Source organism: Cetorhinus maximus, chromosome 10, assembly GCF_964194155.1.
Source record: "Cetorhinus maximus chromosome 10, sCetMax3.hap1.1, whole genome shotgun sequence".
NCBI classification, from domain to species: Eukaryota; Metazoa; Chordata; class Chondrichthyes; order Lamniformes; family Cetorhinidae; genus Cetorhinus; species Cetorhinus maximus.
The window spans coordinates 132311916-132329511 of record NC_135888.1 but is presented as its reverse complement, the minus strand read 5'-3'; the positions used below and the strand labels follow the sequence as shown (position 1 = coordinate 132329511).

Here is a 17596-nt window from a genome sequence, read left to right as displayed (position 1 = left end):
CAGTGAGAGTGGACAGTGAGAGTGGACAGTGAGTGTGGGCAGTGAGAGTGGACAGTGAGAGTGGACAGTGAGTGTGGGCAGTGAGAGTGGACAGTGAGAGTGGACAGTGAGAGTGGACAGTGAGTGTGGGCAGTGAGAGTGGACAGTGAGAGTGGACAGTGAGAGTGGACAGTGAGTGTGGGCAGTGAGTGTGGGCAGTGAGAGTGGACAGTGAGAGTGGACAGTGAGAGTGGACAGTGAGTGTGGGCAGTGAGAGTGGACAGTGAGAGTGGACAGTGAGAGTGGACAGTGAGTGTGGGCAGTGAGAGTGGACAGTGAGAGTGGACAGTGAGAGTGGACAGTGAGTGTGGGCAGTGAGTGTGGGCAGTGAGAGTGGACAGTGAGTGTGGGCAGTGCCATGGAGCCTGATCCATTCGTATCGCAAAGCCAACGCGTGCCGACTTTTCCAGCAGTGATCATTAGACAGTGACTTGAAATGTGAGCTCTGGAATGTGGTTAAATGCCTTTTCTCTCTCTCTCTCTCTCGTGGCTGCCCCAGCTGAGTTACATTAACTCAGCATGGATTGGGAATCAAACCGTCGGACTTTGATCCTTTGCTCGGGTTATTGGGGAAATCATATCTTCTTCAGTTTGAAAAGGAAAGGCTGCATTTTTTTCCCCACTTGCCAGCAATTGGGGCGTTTCCCTCTCGCAGCTCGGCTTGGCTGAAACACCGCAGTGCAGGATCGAACCTGAGGGACAGCTGTGAGCAGCTGGATTTCCCTATCGGGGCCTGTGCATTTATTAATGAATGTCAGACTGGGCATTAGCGCTCTGGAAATATGTGCTCCTCCCTTTCCCAGCTGTTTGTGGAATTCTAGCCTCGACAGATGTGAAAAGCCACTCTTGGAGGTGGCTTCATAATGTTGTGGGGTGAGTTAATTTATGCCGCCCAGCAGTAACTATCATAGATACTAATCACCATTCGTCCCTTCACTGCAGCATCCCAGTTAAATCAGTAAGTGAACTCAGTGAGAATTTATATTAAAGGGCACATTTCGTGCTTGCTGGAATTAACAGGTCACAAAATTACACGTCCTCAGCTTACGATTTTCTTCTATCTTTCAATTTGAATGAACGTGAAATTGCAGGTTGGGGAGTGCACCATAACCCAGTACACACACACCCAGTACCTATTAAGAACGCCGTGAGTGGAAATATCTTCTCATCAATGCCTTTAAAACGTAGCAAACTACCCCACCCCCCCACCTTGGCGTCACAGCTTGGACCCATCACTGAGCAGAAGTAGGGGATTAGAGAGGTGACCTCAGAGAGGTAAATATTAAAGTGGTCACAGAGAGATAAGTACTAAAGCGGCTTTTTGAAGAGAGAATTCAAGTGCGGGGCCAAGATGGTTGGAGGCTCTACAGATCATGGTAAAGTTGTTGGGGGGGGCACGGGGAGCGGGGAGGGTGGGGGTGGTTACACAGCAGGCCAGTATTGGAAGAGCAGAAGGTGCAATCTGGTCTGGGGAAGGCTGCACAGTTGAGGCAGAGGAAAGCTTGAGAGGGATTTGAGAGAAGAATGTGGATTTTGAAGTTGATGAACAGAGAGATAATCGAGCCAGGACAGGGGTGGTAGGTGAACGAGGTTTTGGGATTTAACACAGATGGCTAGTTCCAGATAAGTTATGGTATAAATAGACTGGACCTGAGAGAGACTGAGAAAACCTGGGGCATGAGGTAATTATCTAGAAATCTGCCTTCTAAAGTCTGGCCACAGTTAATGATCCTTTCCTTTTTCTTAATTCTTCCATTGGATGTGGGTGTTGCTGGCAAGACCAGCATTTATTGCCCATCCCTTGAGAAGGTGGTGGTGAGCTGCCTTCTTGAACCGTTGCTGTCCATGTGGTGTAGGTACACCCATAGTGCTGTTAGGGAGGGAATTCCAGGATTTTGATCCAGCGACAGTGAAGGAACGGCCGATATATTTCCAAGTCAGGGTGATGAGTGGCTGGGAGGGGAACATCTAGGTGGTGGTGACGTTCCCATGTGTCTCTGCTGCCCTTGTCCTTTTAGATGGTAGAGGCCGCAGGTTTGGAAGGTGCTGTCGAAGGAGCCTTGGTGAGCTTCTGCAGTGCAGCTTGTCGATGGTACACACTGCTGCCACTGTGCGTCGGTGGTGGAGGGAGTGAATGTTGAAGGTGGTGGATCAAGTCAAGTTATAAGTGCAAGAAGTCATTGTCCTGTTACTGTAATAATATCGAGTGCACATCTTCCATCCTGAAAATTTCAGTGATCAAATCAAGCATTCAGTACAAAAGTGCATTAACCCATCTTTGTTGTGAGAGCTTGTAACCATTGTCTGTTTATTTATAAAAACAGCTTAAAATAATTAACTTTCAATCAATTGTTCCCTCAATCTGTTAGTATCCAGCTTATCAAGATTGATGTGAAGAGGAAGGAACAGATATAATATCTCAGCACTGGCAGGATTCCTTTTAATTTTTGTTTTTGACTCCATGCCTGTTGCCAGGCAGATTGGGAGGCTGGCTGACTGTTGGATGGGTAAACCTGGGGCACCAGGCCACAGAGCAGGGGTTTGGACATCGGGGGGAGTCTGGGCAGTCAATGGAGGGGAAATTGATGGGGGTGGGGGTTTGGGGTGTGATTGCAGGAGTGGAAGCAAGTAAACCTGGGGGGCTGGGGGGAAAACAATCGAGCTCCTCCTGGACCACAAGCCGCGCTGTAAATAAACCTAACTCTTCCAGGCAGCTGTTCTCACCTCCCTTCAGCTGACGGGTTTCCTGAAGCCCGGGAAATAACTGCTGGTCAGTGTTAAATATGGAGCCCAAATAAAATCATGGACACTCCGTTTCATTAAAATATTTTCATGACAGACTCACTCCAGAAAGCAGGTCAGTAACCACCTCTGTTAAAGCTTCAAGCAGAGACGGGTATCCCATTTTTAAACCCCTCTCCTTTCACCATTCCTTCGGGGTTAGAGTTACTACCCCTTCACTCTGTCACAGAACCGTTAAAAGTAAAGCACAATTCTGAAAGTGGCCTATTGTGAAAATGACGATGTGCAAAGAGTCAGGTCTATCAGGCCACCCTTTGTGTTCTGCCAATGGGAGCTCCGAACTCAACTTCCATGTGTGAGCCACCTGCTCAGGAATAGTGTCTAAGGTATTTTCCGATGCCCTCCTCATGGATTTAACCTGCGGAGTATTTTCTCCAAGGCGGGCCTTAACCAAGAGCAGGGTGAGGTAACATCCATCGGACACAGATATCACACCCCGCTTCCTGTAAGGACTCCATCCCATTCTCTCTGTTCCTTCGCCTCTGTCGCATCTGTTCTGATGATGCCACTTTCAAAAACAGTCCCTCTGACTTGTCCCCCCTTCTTCCTTAACCGAGGTTTTCCACCCACAGTGGTTGACAGGGCCCTCAACCGTGACCGGCCCATCTCCCGCACATCCGCCCTCACACCTTCTTCTCCCTCCCAGGACCATGATAGGGTCCTCCTTGTCCTCACTTATCACCCCACCAGCCTCCGCATTCAAAGGACCATCCTCCGCCATTTCCGCCAACTCCAGCATGATGACACCACCAAACACATCTTCCCTTCACCCCCCCTGACGGCATTCCGTAGGGATCGTTCCCTCTGGGACACCCTGGTCCACTCCTCCATCACCCCCTACACCTCAACACCCTCCCACAGCACCTTCCCATTCAACCGCAGAAGGTGCAACACCTGCCCCTTTACTTCCCCTCTCCTCACCGTCCAAGGGCCCAAACACTCCTTTCAAGTGAAGCAGCATTTCACTTGCACTTCCCTCAATTTAGTCTACTGCATTCGTTGCTCCCAATACGGTTTCCTCTACATTGGAGAGACCAAACACAGACTGGGTGACCGCTTTGCAGAACACCTTCGGTCTGTCCGCAAGCATTACCCAGACCTCCCTGTCGCTTGCCATTTTAACACTCCACCCTGCTCTCATGCCCACATGTCCGTCCTTGGCCTACTGCATTGTTCCAGTGAAGCTCAACGCAAACTGGAGGAACAGCACCTCATCTTCCGACTAGGCACTTTACAGCCTTCCGGACTGAATATTGAGTTCAACAATTTTAGATCATGAACTCTCTCCTCCATCCCCACCCCCTTTCCGATTCCCCCCCCCCCTCTTTTTTTCCAATAATTTATATAGATTTTTCTTTTCCCACCTATTTCCATTATTTTTAAATGTATTTCCATCCATTGTTTTATCTCTACCTTTTAGCCTTTTTTGATTCCTTCACCCCACCCCACCCCCACTAGGGCTATCTGTACCTTGCTCGTCCTGCTTTCTACCCTTAATTAGCACATTCTTTAGATAATATCACCACCTTCAACACCTCTTTGTCCCTTTGTCTGTGACATCTTTTGGTTATCTCCACCTATCACTGGCCCTCTATCCAGCTCTACTTGTCCCACCACCCGCCTTAAACCAGCTTATATTTCACCTCTCTTCTATTTTTACTTAGTTCTGTTGGGTCATTCAGACTCGAAACGTTAACTGTGTTCCTCTCCACAGATGCTGCCAGACCCGCTGAGTTTTTCCAGGTATTTTTGTTTTTGTTTTGGATTTCCAGCATCCGCAGTTTTTTTGCTTTTACCCCCATTATTCAGAACCAGCAACCCGATCTCCGCTTGAACTCAATCCTTCTGACTCTGCTACCTGAAGCCAAAGGCTTGCTCCATCCAAACTGAGCAAAAGAGAAGGGGACAGAGATGCTGGAAGTTCAAAAGAAAAAATAATGCAGGAAACACGCAGGAGATCAGGGAGAGAGCAGAGGGTGTGGTGCCTTAGCCTTTAGACAGTGAGCTAGCAACATCTAGTTTATTGAAAATGTGAATATGTGGGTGGCGCTCTGTTGGCCTTCACACTGGTTGAGTATTTTGCTTGGATCAGGAACTGCAATGAAAGTAGCTGAGGAGACATGGGAATTGTGCTTTGAATCACAACTGCCCCCATTTAGTTACACGTTTGCATGAAGCTACACCATGTCACCGTCGGTAACAACAATCTCTCTCTCTCTCTCTCCCCAGGTACCACAGCTCTCTACCTTTTCCTCACTATGCACCCAGATGTCACCAGTAATTCTCCAAACCCAGACAGCTTTGAGGAGTTGCAGTTCTTTAATGGTCCGAACTATCACAAGGGCATTGACTGGTAAGGCAGCAAAGGAAACGTCCGGCTAGACAGGCTGCACTGTGCGCGCTCAGCCACAGCAAGAGTGTGCCTTACACTCCCGTCCACCCTGAGTCACATTAAAAACGCAACCTTGTCTTTGGTTATGAAACTTGACTTGAAAATAACTGGATGTGTATATTTTGGAACGCTTTTTTTAAAAATTTGAGCCAAGCTAGACAGAAAGAAATCCAAAGGCATTTCCTCACAAAAATGGTTGAGAGTCTGCAGAGAATACAAATCCAAAAGACTATAAACGTAGGGATGTTTAAAAGGGAGACACACACTTACTTGTTAAATAAGGGGATTAAAGAAAGGGCAAATAGTTACGAATGAGAATACGGATCGACAAAATGGCATAACAAGCTCGAAGGGCCAAATGGCCTACTCCTGTTCCTGCGCAGTGGTTTTTCAGATATATTGCCAGCCCTTTCGGACTAAAAGCTACAAGATATATCGGGTGTGACTGCTGGAGATCATTACGCTGCACTGACCAACAAGGGGTCTGAGAGCATCCAGGTTGCCAAACCAATCAATGCGGAGACAACATTGCTGATATTCTGTGCATTTTCCTTGGCCCCAGCTGTTCCCTCGCCCCAAACATTAATGGCAGAAAGTTCAGTCTGCTACATCTTGTGGGTCTCCCTATAAACCTCCCCACCTTTTTAAAAAAAAAACTCCAACTCTTTGGCCAATTTCGCCCCTTCTGGTGAATCCCTTCCAGCTCCGTGTCCCAGCCTATTTGCGAAACATTTTGGGATATTCCTATGTGCTGTAGAGTTGCAAATTATTACTTGCTTGAGGTTACACCGCATTTTTATTTATTTGTTCACGGGATGTGGGCTTCGCTGGCTGGGCCAGCATTTATTGCCCATCCCTCGATGCCCTTGAGAAGGTGGTGGTGAGCTGCCTTCTTGAACCGCTGCAGTCCATGTAGTGTAGGTACATCCACAGTGCTGTTAGGGAGGGAGTTCCAGCATTTTGACCCAGCGACAGTGAAGGAACGACGATATATTTCCAAGCCAGGATGGTGAGCAACTTGGAGGGGAACTTCCAAGTGGTGGTGTTCCCGTTTATCTACTGCCTTGGTCCTTCTAGATGGCAGAGGTTTTGGGTTTGGAAGGTGCTGTCGAAGCAGCCTTGATGAGATGCTGCAGTGCTAGTCGGCTGCAAACAATAAGCTCATGTGGTAGTATTTCCCTACCTTGTGTTGTATACTCATAAGGTATTTAGGTCCCCTTGTATTATACATACAGAAAATGCTGCAAATATACAGCGGGTCCATCAATCTGAAAAAAAGATAGTTAATGTTTTTCTAAGAAGAAACCAGGAGCAGGTTGACCTCTTGAGACTGATCTGCCATTCAGAAAGGTCATGGCTGATCTTTTACTCAACTCCACTATTGCTTAATTCCCTTGGAGTCCAAAGAATCTATCGATCTCAGTCCTGAATATACTCAATGACTGAGCATCCTGAGGTAGGGATTCCAAAGAAATTTCACCTCATCTCTCTGTGGGCACAGTTTTCCCGGTGGGTTTCAGGACTCCGCAGTCAGACTCAAAAGGGGGTCAGAAACGTGCGCTGTGCGAGAAACAGTCACCAACCTGTGATTTTCACCAAATTCACAGGATCACAGAATTTTAACAGCACCAAAGGAGGCCATTCGGCCCGTCGTGTCTGCACCAGGCTCTCCAAATGAGCATTGTGACCTAGTGCCATTGCCCTGCCTTTTCCCCGTACCCCTGCACCTTGTTTCTATTCAAATAATCATCTAATGCCCTCTTGAATGCCTCAATTGAACCTGCCTCCACCACACTTCCAGACAGTGCATTCCAGACCCGAATCACTCGTTGTGTGAAAAAGTTTTTCTCAGGTCACATTTGCTTCTTTTGCAAATCACTTTAAATCTGTGCCCTCTCGTTCCTGATCTTTTTTACAAGTGGGAACAACTTCTCCCTATCTACTCTGTCCAGCCCCCTCATGATTTTGAACATCTCTATCAAATCTCCTCTTAGCCGTCTTCTCTCCAAGGAGAACAGTCCCAACCTCTCCAATCTATCCTCATAGCTGAAGTTTCTCATCCCTGGAACCATTCTTGTAAACCTCTTCTGCACTCTCTCCAATGTGTTTACATCCTTCCTATAATGTGGCACCCAGAACTGTACACAATATTCCAGCTGCAGTCCACAAGTATCTTTTATAAATTCAGCATAATCTCTCAATCTTGTACTCTATGCCCCTATTAATAAAGCCCAGGATACTATATGCTTTATTAACTGCTCTCTCCACCTGTCCTGCCACCTTCAATGATCTATGCACATGTATACCCAGGTATTTCTGCTCCTGCACCCCCTTCAAAATTTCACCCCTTATTTTATGTTGTCTGTCCATTTTCTTCCAACCAATATGCATCACCTCACACTTCTCCACATTGAACTTCATCTGCCACCTATCTGCCCACTCCACCAACTTGTCTATGTCCTCTTGAAATTCTACACTGTCCTCCTCGCAGTTTACAACACTCCCAAGCTTTGTATCATCCACAAACTTTGAAATTGTCGCCTGCACACCAAGATCTGGATCATTAATATATATCAGAAAAAGCAAGGGTCCCAGTACCAACCCCTGGGGAACCCCACTACAAACCTTCCTCCAGCCTGAAAAATACCCATTGGCCATTACTCTCTGCTTCCTATTTTCAGCCAATTTTGTATCCACGTTGTTACTGTCCCTTTTATTCCATGAGCAATAACTTTTCTCACAAGTCTGTTGTGTGGCGCTGTGTCAAATGCCTTTTGAAAGTCCATGTACACCACATCAACAACAGTACCCTCATCAACTCTCTTTGTTACCTCTACAAAAAAACTCCAGCAAGTTAGTTAAACACGATTCCCCCTTCAGAAATCCATGCTGGATTTCCCGTATCCCGTATCCCATATTTTTCCATGTGACCACTAATTCTATCCCGAATTATTGTTCCTAGAGTCTTGCCCACCACTGAAGGTAAACTGACTGGCCTGTAATTGCTGGGCTTATCTAATTGGCCAATTAGAGGCCAGAGGACAGGCTCGCTGTCCAATTAAGGACGGTGAGTGGGCTATCAAAACTGGGGTGCCAATAGGAGACCCTCTAGCCCGGAAGGTCTTAAGGTCCAGGAAAATTGCAGGTTAGTGAATAAGAACCTAAGAAATAGAAGTCAGAGTAGGTAATTTGCCCCACCCCCCCACCCCTACCGACCCTGCTCCATTCATTAAGTTCATAGCTGATTTGATTGTGGCATTAACTTTTTCGTTATTCATTCATGGGATGTGGGTGTCACTGGCTAAGCCAGCATTTATTGCCCATCCCTAATTGCCCTTGAGAAGGGGGGGAGTTCAAGGATTTTGACCCAGCAACGGTGAAGGAACGACGATATATTTCCAAGTTAGTGGTTTGGATGGGAACTTCCAAGTGGTGGTGCTCCCATGTGTTTGCTGCCCTTGTCCTTGTGCTTCTAGTGGTCGTGGGTTTGGAAGGTGCTGTCTAAGGCTGTCTTGGTGAATTCCTGCAGTGTATCTTCTGGACGGTACACACTGCTGCCACTGTGCATCAGTGGTGGAGGGAGTGAATGTTTGTGGATGGGGTGCCAATCAAGCGGACATCTTTGTCATGGATGGTGTCCAGCTTCTTGAGCATTGTTGGATCTGCACTCCACTTCCCTGTCTGCTCACCACCCCGCCCCCGACTCATTTGTAGATCAAAAATCTATCTAACTTGGCCATGAGTATATTCAACAATCGAGCTTGAACACACAAGGGGATTTCCTGGCCTTATTTAGAGTCAGGGATGACAAATGATTAGTCAGATGTTACGGGAGATCTGTACATCAGCTGAGTCGAAGAGAACAAGAGAGAATTGAAGAGAAAGGGAGAATGCAATGGCTCCTTAAGGCTATGACACATCAGACGCCTCTCTACTTTCCTAATGTGACCGTTTCCCATTTTCTCCCTCCGTACAGGTACATGGATTTTTTCCCTGTTCCTTCTAACACCAGCTCGGATTTCCTCTTTGAGAAGAGCGCGAATTACTTTGATTCCGAGGTGACCCCGAAACGAGCAGCGACCCTGCTTCCGAAGGTTAAAGTCATCACCATCCTCATCAGCCCCGCGGATCGAGCGTACTCCTGGTACCAGGTACCCGCCGCTTCACCGCTCCGAGTGCACAGAGCCGAAAATAAACCTTGAGAAACAAACACAAAAAAAAATACCAGAAAAAGTCGTTTGGCAGCACAGAACTTGAGTACTGCTGAAAAAAAAGATCCGAGAGACTAGAAGTGGATATTGTAGGGAGAGTTTATATTCCAAACACACACAGGGAAAGAGATTGTGGGTTGAGGCACAAACTTTGGATTTTCACCATAGTGTGTGGGCGAGCACGGAGGCTAGCGGGCGAGAAATTTAACGCCAGTTTGCCAGTGCCATCCTACCCCCAGAGGTGGACTTGGGTTGGCAGGTAGCCGATTAAGGATGCTTAATGGCTTTTTTTCCTTTATTCTTCCACGGAATGTGAGCCAGCCCATACCTAATTGCCCTTGAATTGAGGTCATCTCAAAGGGCAGCTAAGAGTCAATCACATTGCTGTGGGTCTGGAGTTACATGTAGGCCCAGACCAGGTAAGGATGGCAGATCTCCCCCCGCTCTCTTGAACCAGATGGGTTTTTAACAACAAGCACCACGGTCACCAATACCGAGACGAGCATTCACTTCCGGATTTTATTAATTGAATTTAAATTCCACCAGCTGCCGTGGTGGGATTGTGAACCCACGTCCTCTGGATCGCTAGTTCAGTGACATTATCACTAGGCCACCATCTCCCTCACGAAGGCCAATTGCCAAAGGCCGACTGGAATTTTCCAACTGGTCCCATCGGATCCCTGAGGCATCGGGCTTAGCTGCCTGGGAGCTGGTCTTGCAGTGGTGGGTCAGTGAGGCCAGCGCTGCAGACAGGCTGCAGCCGGAGGCTGCTCTGTGGGTGGGTTTCCCCCCTTCACAATGGTGGCTTGGTTGCTGAGGCCATTTTTAATTTAAAATGTACAGAAAAGGCACATCAAAATGGAAGTGTCCTCTCTCTCTCTCTCTCTTACTTGGGCTGCCGGCTACATCTCCTTCCATGCTGGAGGGCCTGCTATTGGCCTGGTGACTGCTTCCCCCACAGTACAGAGCTGTGACCCCCCACCCCTCCACCATTAAACCCCAGCATTGGGGTCCCGACCCAAAAGGAAAAATCCTGCCTGTTGTACGTTTTATATATCTCACAGAGTCAGAGTCACACAGTGCAGAAGAGGCCCTTCGGCCCATCGAGTCTGCACCGACACGTGAGGAAACACCTGACCTACCTACCTAATCCCATTTACCAGCACTTGGCCCAAAGCCTTGAATGTTATGACGTGCCAAGTGCTCATCCAAGTACTCTCGGAGCAATGCAGAGATGACACTAGTTTCTAAGTGAGCAACAGGTTTATTTACAAGAGTTTTAAAATATCTCTTCAATCACAAAATGTCTGCACTCACGCTTAGAGCTCAGCTTCTAGTAGCTTCTTTGGGGTCTGTTTACTTTGCTATGGGGCCGCACCCAGGCTTAACCAATCAAGTCCAATAAGTTACCAGACTCACATAATCAAACACAGAACAGTTGAACACTACACTGCCCCAACTGAAAAAGAAAAATCTGCCCACGTCATCACTCAAGACTTGAGTGGTTGGGTGGGTGACGGTAAAGGTGATATAAGAAAGGGTTGTTAAATGTGACCAGGACAGTTTGACCTTGTGGAGGGCAAATGCTGAGATGGGCCAATGGTGGGGACCAGTGGCCTGTTTCCATGTTGTGGAGTCAATGTAGGTTACACACTGCTTTCTTCATCTGTGTTCAGATCTATCCCGATCTACCCCTGGCGAGAGCAAATTCTCTTCTGCCTGCCGCCTACGAGGGTCCAATTTGAAACGAGTGCAAGCTCACCGGTAGAAATGGTCCGTGCCATTTGGATTGGCGAGGAGGGAATTGTAAATGCCACTGAGTTTTGGAAGAGCGTGTGTGTGTGTCTGTGTGTGTGTGTGCATGCACAGGCAGGGAGATGTTGGATGAGAGCGATGTCGCTTAGCTGTGATGTTCTCCGCAGTGAATGGTTCTCCAACACTGACTGACATTTTTAACTATGGGCAAGACACCAAGTGGATGTTAAGCTGAGACCTTCAGGAAATGGAAGGGGTGGGGAAAGTGCATGTTTATTGGATGTCTTCTCCTAATACCCTGTATGATACTCTACCTAAACAAGGGCAGAGGAGGGGGTGGGGTGGTTTCCCCTCTTAGCTGGAAATAAGTATTTGTTTTTTTGTGTGTTTTTTTGCAGCACCAGCGGGCCCACGATGATCCCGTGGCCTTGAAGTACAGTTTCTATGAGGTAATCACTGCCAGGGCGGACGTGGTGCCAAAGCTGAGAGCTCTCCGGAACCGGTGTCTCCTTCCTGGTTGGTACGCGATGCACATCGAGCACTGGCTTAACCACTACCACGCCAACCAGGCAAGTTCTCTCCACTGCGAGCGGGGGTGGGGTGGGGGTGGGGGGGGAGTGGGTACACGGGAAGCGAGATCGTGGCCAGGACGGAGACAAGCGGCCTGGCTAGGTGGCTGGGCCCCCATGGGCGAGGTCACCGTGCTGGTGGCGATCTCCAGGGACGAGGGCCTCAGGGTCTCCGTTATTTCACGGTATAAAAAGAGTACCTCACGTTTTAACGTCACTCTATCGAAAAGCATTACTTTAGATATCACTGTTTTATGCTGTGAACTCTTCAGTCACACGTTCCCTGTAGATTAGTAGGGCGAGCGTTTCGTGCCTGATATTTATTCAGCCCGCCTGTGGAAGGGAAGAGAAGAGAATCACGAGGGCAGAACCCGACACTGCTGCGCAGAAGAAGGATTTTCTGTCGCAGTTATTTAACTAGAGATCGGGCAGGAAGAGGTCCTCTCTGAATCGTAGGAGCCTCAGGGTCTGTGATTGAGGTTGCCCCAGTGATAATGGACCCGGGAAGTCCCTGGCTTAAAAACCCCGAAACGTGAAGCTCCTTTTTGATGTTTGCTCAGGAGTGGGAGGATTTTTCACTTTGCAGCTGAGATGAAGGGATGTAGAATCATAAGAATGATACAGCACAGGAGGAGGCCATTCGTCCCATTGTGTCCGTGCCAGCTCTTTGAAACAGCGACCGGATTAGTCCCAGTCCCTCACTCTTTCTCTGTAGCCCTGCACACGTTGTGCTTTTCTAGTATTTATCCAGTTTCTTTTTGAAGTATTAAAATCTGCTTCTACCACCTTTTAGGCAGTGCATTCCAAAAGACAATTCACTGCGTATTTTTTTTTCCCTTGTGTCCCCTCTGGTTCTTTCGCCAATCACCTTAAATCTCTGTCCTCTGCTCAGCGAACATTCTGTCACTGGAAACCACGCCTTATTTACTGCATCAAAACCCTTCATGACTAAATCTCCTTTACCCTTCCTTGCTCTGAGACCAACCCCAGGACTCTCCAGACTCTCAAGACTGCAGGCTCTTGAGTGGACAGCGATCGTTATGTCATAAGGTTTAGGTTGGCTCTAGAAAAGGACAAAGAGCAACCTAGAGCAAAAATAATTAACGGGGGGAAAGCCAATTTCGCTGGTGTTGGCAGGAAAAACGGTGGCTGAGTGATGGGCTACCTTCAAGGAAGAGATAGTTCGGGCTCAGTCAAAGTATACCCCCTCAAAGGGGAAAGGTGGGGCAAACAAATGTCCCTGGATGACAAAAGAGATAGAGATTAAGGTGAAGAAGAAAAAGTGTGCTTATGTTGGATGTCAGGTGGACAATGGAGAACCAGGCCGAATATACAAGGGTCAGAGGGGAGGTGAAAAAGCAAATAAGAGAAGCAAAGAGGGAGCATGAAAAGAGACTGGCAGCTAACATAAAAGGGAATCCCAAAGTATTCCATAGGAATATAAATAGTAAAAGGATGATAAAAGGAGTAGGGATGATTAGGGACCAAAAAGGGGTGTTACGCATGGAGGCAGAGGGCCTGGCTGGGGTGCTAAATGAGTTCTTTGCATCTGTCTTTACCAAGGAAGAAGTTTCTGGTGAAAGAGGAGGTCATTTGTACACTGGAAGGATTTAAAATTGATAAGGAGGAGGCATTAGATCGGCTGTCTATACTTAAAAGCTGATAAGGCACCAGGACAGGATGAGATGCACCCAAGGATACTGAGGGAAGTGAGAGTGGAAATCGTGGAGGCACTGGCCTTAATTTTCCAGGTCTTTGTTAGACCCGGGGGTGGTGCCAGAGGGCTGGAGAATTGCGAAAATAAGCCCAGTTGCAACAAGCCAGTCAGTTTAACATCAGTGGTGAGGAAATTTCTAGAAAGAATGGGCTGCATTTTACAGCCCCTTACCAGGCATGTTTTCAGTGGGTTGTTGGGATCGGGGTTGTGGAGGGGGGGTGGGTTGGGGGGTTGGTGGGGGGGGGGGGTCAGGTAAGCACATAAAATATGCTAGGGGGGCTAGTCCATCGCCTTCCCGCCCACCCTCGAGCTGACGCCATAATGCACTAGGTGGGCAGGTGCCAGAATTGGCAGCCCACCTCTGCCATATTTAAATAAATAATTAAAGGCCAATTAGGGTTTGTTAACAAGCCTATTGATTGGGATATTACGCTTCACAAGCCTGGTTTGGCTGATGTGGGCAGGCGGGCGGGAATGAGCAGGCTGATTTTTGTGGCCTAAGTGAAAAATGGCGGGAAGGAAGGGGAGCGCCTCATTCTGGGGGTGCCCTGTGTGCATCGGGGGAATCCCACCCCCCACACCAAGATGTCACCTCCCCTTTCTTACTCGCCGCCTGCCCACTAAGACCCCAGCACCTCCCCCCCATCCCCACCTCTCCATCCCTTCCCTGGGCTCTCAGGTCCTTCCTCGCCCTAGAAGCCCGGGGCTTACCTTCCTGCGGCAGCCACCGCTCTCCTTTGTGCTCCTTCCTGCATTCCCGGCCCAGCCCACGACTGGGTTCTGCGGCTGCCGGGTCTGCTAGAGATTCAATCAGATTGACTGTCATCTCTCAAAGGGTGGGACACCTCCCACTGAGGGGCGGAAGTCCCACTCTCAACTAGATTAGTCCACCCTTGGCATGTTATAGCTGCAGGGTGGCTTCTTTATGGCGTGTTGGCTGCCGCTGACTTTCCAGGGTGGGTGGGTGGGGGCCGGGGGGTGAGCAATTTATCTGACGCATGTGTCACTCAGATTGCTCAATTGAATTGAGGAAATAGTTTTTGAAAAACAAAGATTTGTACGGTGGTACTCTTGACCTAAAAGGTTGTCCTTGTTGTGGTCTGTAGTATTGCTGGAAAAAAAAAGAAATGCTGTCAATTCTTTTCATCTTGCACTCAGGACAGATACAAGAATGACAAATTTCAGAGGGAGCAACGATTTGTACTGCATGAGAAAAGGGTGCTGACTGCTTGGCAAGTTGGTTGAGGCATTGCCATGGAGAATGCACCTCCACACTTTTGTTTAATTCAAAAAAAGTGCAATGCCTGAACATGTTCCTTTTGTCTGCAGAGGACAGGTCCCTGTGTGTCGATACTTGCAGCTTCTAGCAAGTGAGCCACATTGTGAACCCGACTGATGGTCTTAAATTGGGTATTGAAATGTGTAATTCTTAGCACATTCGGGATTGTTCAGCAAGTGCCATCTAGTCACGTAATCACTCATGTTAGACTTTGTTTTGAGTTTTACAAACACAGGCTGATTCAGCACAGTCAGTACTCTGCCTATTGCTAACAGTCAAAGGGACGTGGTGTTTGATACCATCCGCCAGTTGTTGGAACATAACAGCCTATGTACCTGGCATCGTTCTTACACCACATTACTCACTTGTGTGATGGGCAGAACGTCTTTTTGGCTTGACGGCAGCATCCTGTTACTGGAAAATACCACTCGTGTTGCAAAAGCATAGTAGCAGTGTGAAATGGCTAGCTTCACCTATTGCTCAAATTTTTGAGAGATTTTATCCTTCCAGGGCAATGTGAGGTAGACTGGGCACTTTTCAGGTCCAAAAGTGGCAGCTTTAAGCTCATTCATGAATATGCATGAAAATCAGTGAGTGTGCTAAGAATTACACTAACACCCAATTAAGATTATCAGTCGGGCTTGCAATGTGGCTCACTTACACTTGCTAGAACCTACATATATTCATACGCAGGGACTTGTCCTCTACAGACAAAAGGAACATGTCCAGGCATTGCACCCTTTTTAATTAAACAAAAGCATAGGGGACAATAGCTTCCTGGTACATTCTCCATAACAACCCCTACACGGACTAATCAGAATTGACTTGCCAACCAATCAGCACCCTTTTCTCATGCAGTATAAATTGTTGTTCCCTTTGAAATTTGGCATTCTTGCATCTGTCCTAATGAGTGCAAGATGAAAAGCTTTGACAGCATGTCTCTTTTTTCAGTAATACTCAAATTCTGTGCTACCAGATGACTATTGGTCTGTAGTAGTTTGGGAGTAACAATTTGTCATCTAGTGCATGTTGTTGAGTCATTATGGCACAGAAGGTGGCCATTTGGCCTATCAGGTCCATGCTGGCTCTCTGTAGAGTAATCCAGTCAGCCCCATTACCCCACCCAATCCCCGTAGCCCTGCAAGTTTATTTCTCTCAAGTCCCATTGATTTCCTTCTGAAATCATTGCTCATCTCTGCTTCCAGCACCCTTGTGGGCAGCGAGTTCCAGGTGATTACCACTCACCGTGTAATAAAGTTCTTCCTGACATTCCCCCAGTATCTCTTGCACAAAACCTTAAATCTGTGTCCCCCTAGTCTTTGTACCAGCTGCTAATGGGAACAGCTTTTCTTTGTCCACCTTATCCAAATCTGTCGAAACCTCGTACACCTTTATCAAAACTCCACTCAATTTCTTAGCTCCAATGAGAACAGCCTCAGCCCCTCCAAACTAGCCTTGGAACTAAAATCCCTCATCGCCGGAACCAATCTGGTAAATCTCCCCTGCACTCTCTCAAAGACCCTCACACCCTTCTTGCAGTGTGATGGCCGGGACTGAACACAGTATTCTGGTTGTCGCTTTACCAGAGCTTTGCAAAGATTCAGCATAAATTCTCTGCTCTTGGACTCAATAATGCATAAGGATATATCTGTTAAAGGTGGAAAATTAGAGGATACAGGGGGAAGAAAACTTGCCTTGAGATCATGGGAAGTAAGATTTAAGTCCAGACACAGCTAACAGTGTGTCATAAGGAATAACCCAGGGAGATGATGGAGTAGTGGTAATATCAGCGGATGAGTAATCCAGAGGCCCAGGCTAATACTCTGGGGACATGGGTTCAAATCCCTCTATGGCATTTAAATTCAATGACTTTTAAAGTCTGGAATTGAAAGCGAGTCTTCGAAATGGTGACTGTGATGTTGTTAAAAACCCATTAATAGGGAAATCTGCAGTCCTTAGATAAAAGCAAAATACTGCAGATGCTGGAAATCTGAAACAAAAATGGAAAATGCTGTAAAAAACTCAGCAGGTCTAACAGCATCTGTGGAGAGAAAAACAGAGTTAAAGTTTTGAGTCCGTATGGCTCTTCTTCAAACCTATCTTCTTCTGCTGCCCTTACCTGGTCTGCTCTATGTGTACCACATCAGATCCACAGCAATGTAGTTGACTCTTAACTGACCTCCCAGTTCAAGCGCAGTTAGGGATGGGCAACAAAGGCTGCTCTTGCCAGTGATGCCCACATCCCATAGAAGAGTAGACATCATTGTTAATGTTAAGACAGGGCCAGTGAGTACATCTCACCAGTTCATTAAGGACAAGGCTGTGTAAGTTATGGAAACATTTATAACCACAAGCACGTTGACTTTATTCATTAAACTTTTCTGTCTAATGTTGTGAACCTGTCGGCTGAATAACGAGTCTAACCGGAAATTAATCTCACCAATTAATATCAATCTCCACCCCTGACTTCAACTTGTAAGTTTAGATTCAGCACTTGCCCCAATGCTTTCACATCTTTCCTAAAATATGGTGCCCAGAACTGGATGCAATATTTCAGCTGAGGTCTAATGAGTGTATTATACAGGTTCAACTTGCTTTTGTACTCTGTGCCCCTATTAATAAACCCTAGGATACTGTCTGCTTTACTAACCGCGCACTCAAATTGACCTGTCACCTTCAATGACTTATGCACTGAGACACCCAGGCCCCTCTGCTCCTGCACCCTCTTTAGAATTGTACCCTGTATTTTATATTGTCTCTCCGTGTTCTTCCTACCAAAATGAATAATCACCTTACATTTCTCCACATTGAACTTCATCTGCCATCTGCTGG

General features: G+C 47.3%; 1 protein-coding gene across 1 annotated transcript in view; it reads left to right on the top strand.

Moving 5' to 3' along the window:
- The window catches only part of ndst1b (N-deacetylase/N-sulfotransferase (heparan glucosaminyl) 1b), a 96009-nt gene that overhangs the window by 54963 nt on the left and 23450 nt on the right, over positions 1–17596 (top strand). The window contains exons 8-10 of the mRNA XM_078551199.1: positions 5071–5194; positions 9210–9384; positions 11598–11768. Of these exons, the coding sequence (XP_078407325.1) occupies positions 5071–5194; positions 9210–9384; positions 11598–11768 (470 nt within the window). The remainder of the gene's footprint in view (positions 1–5070; positions 5195–9209; positions 9385–11597; positions 11769–17596) is intronic.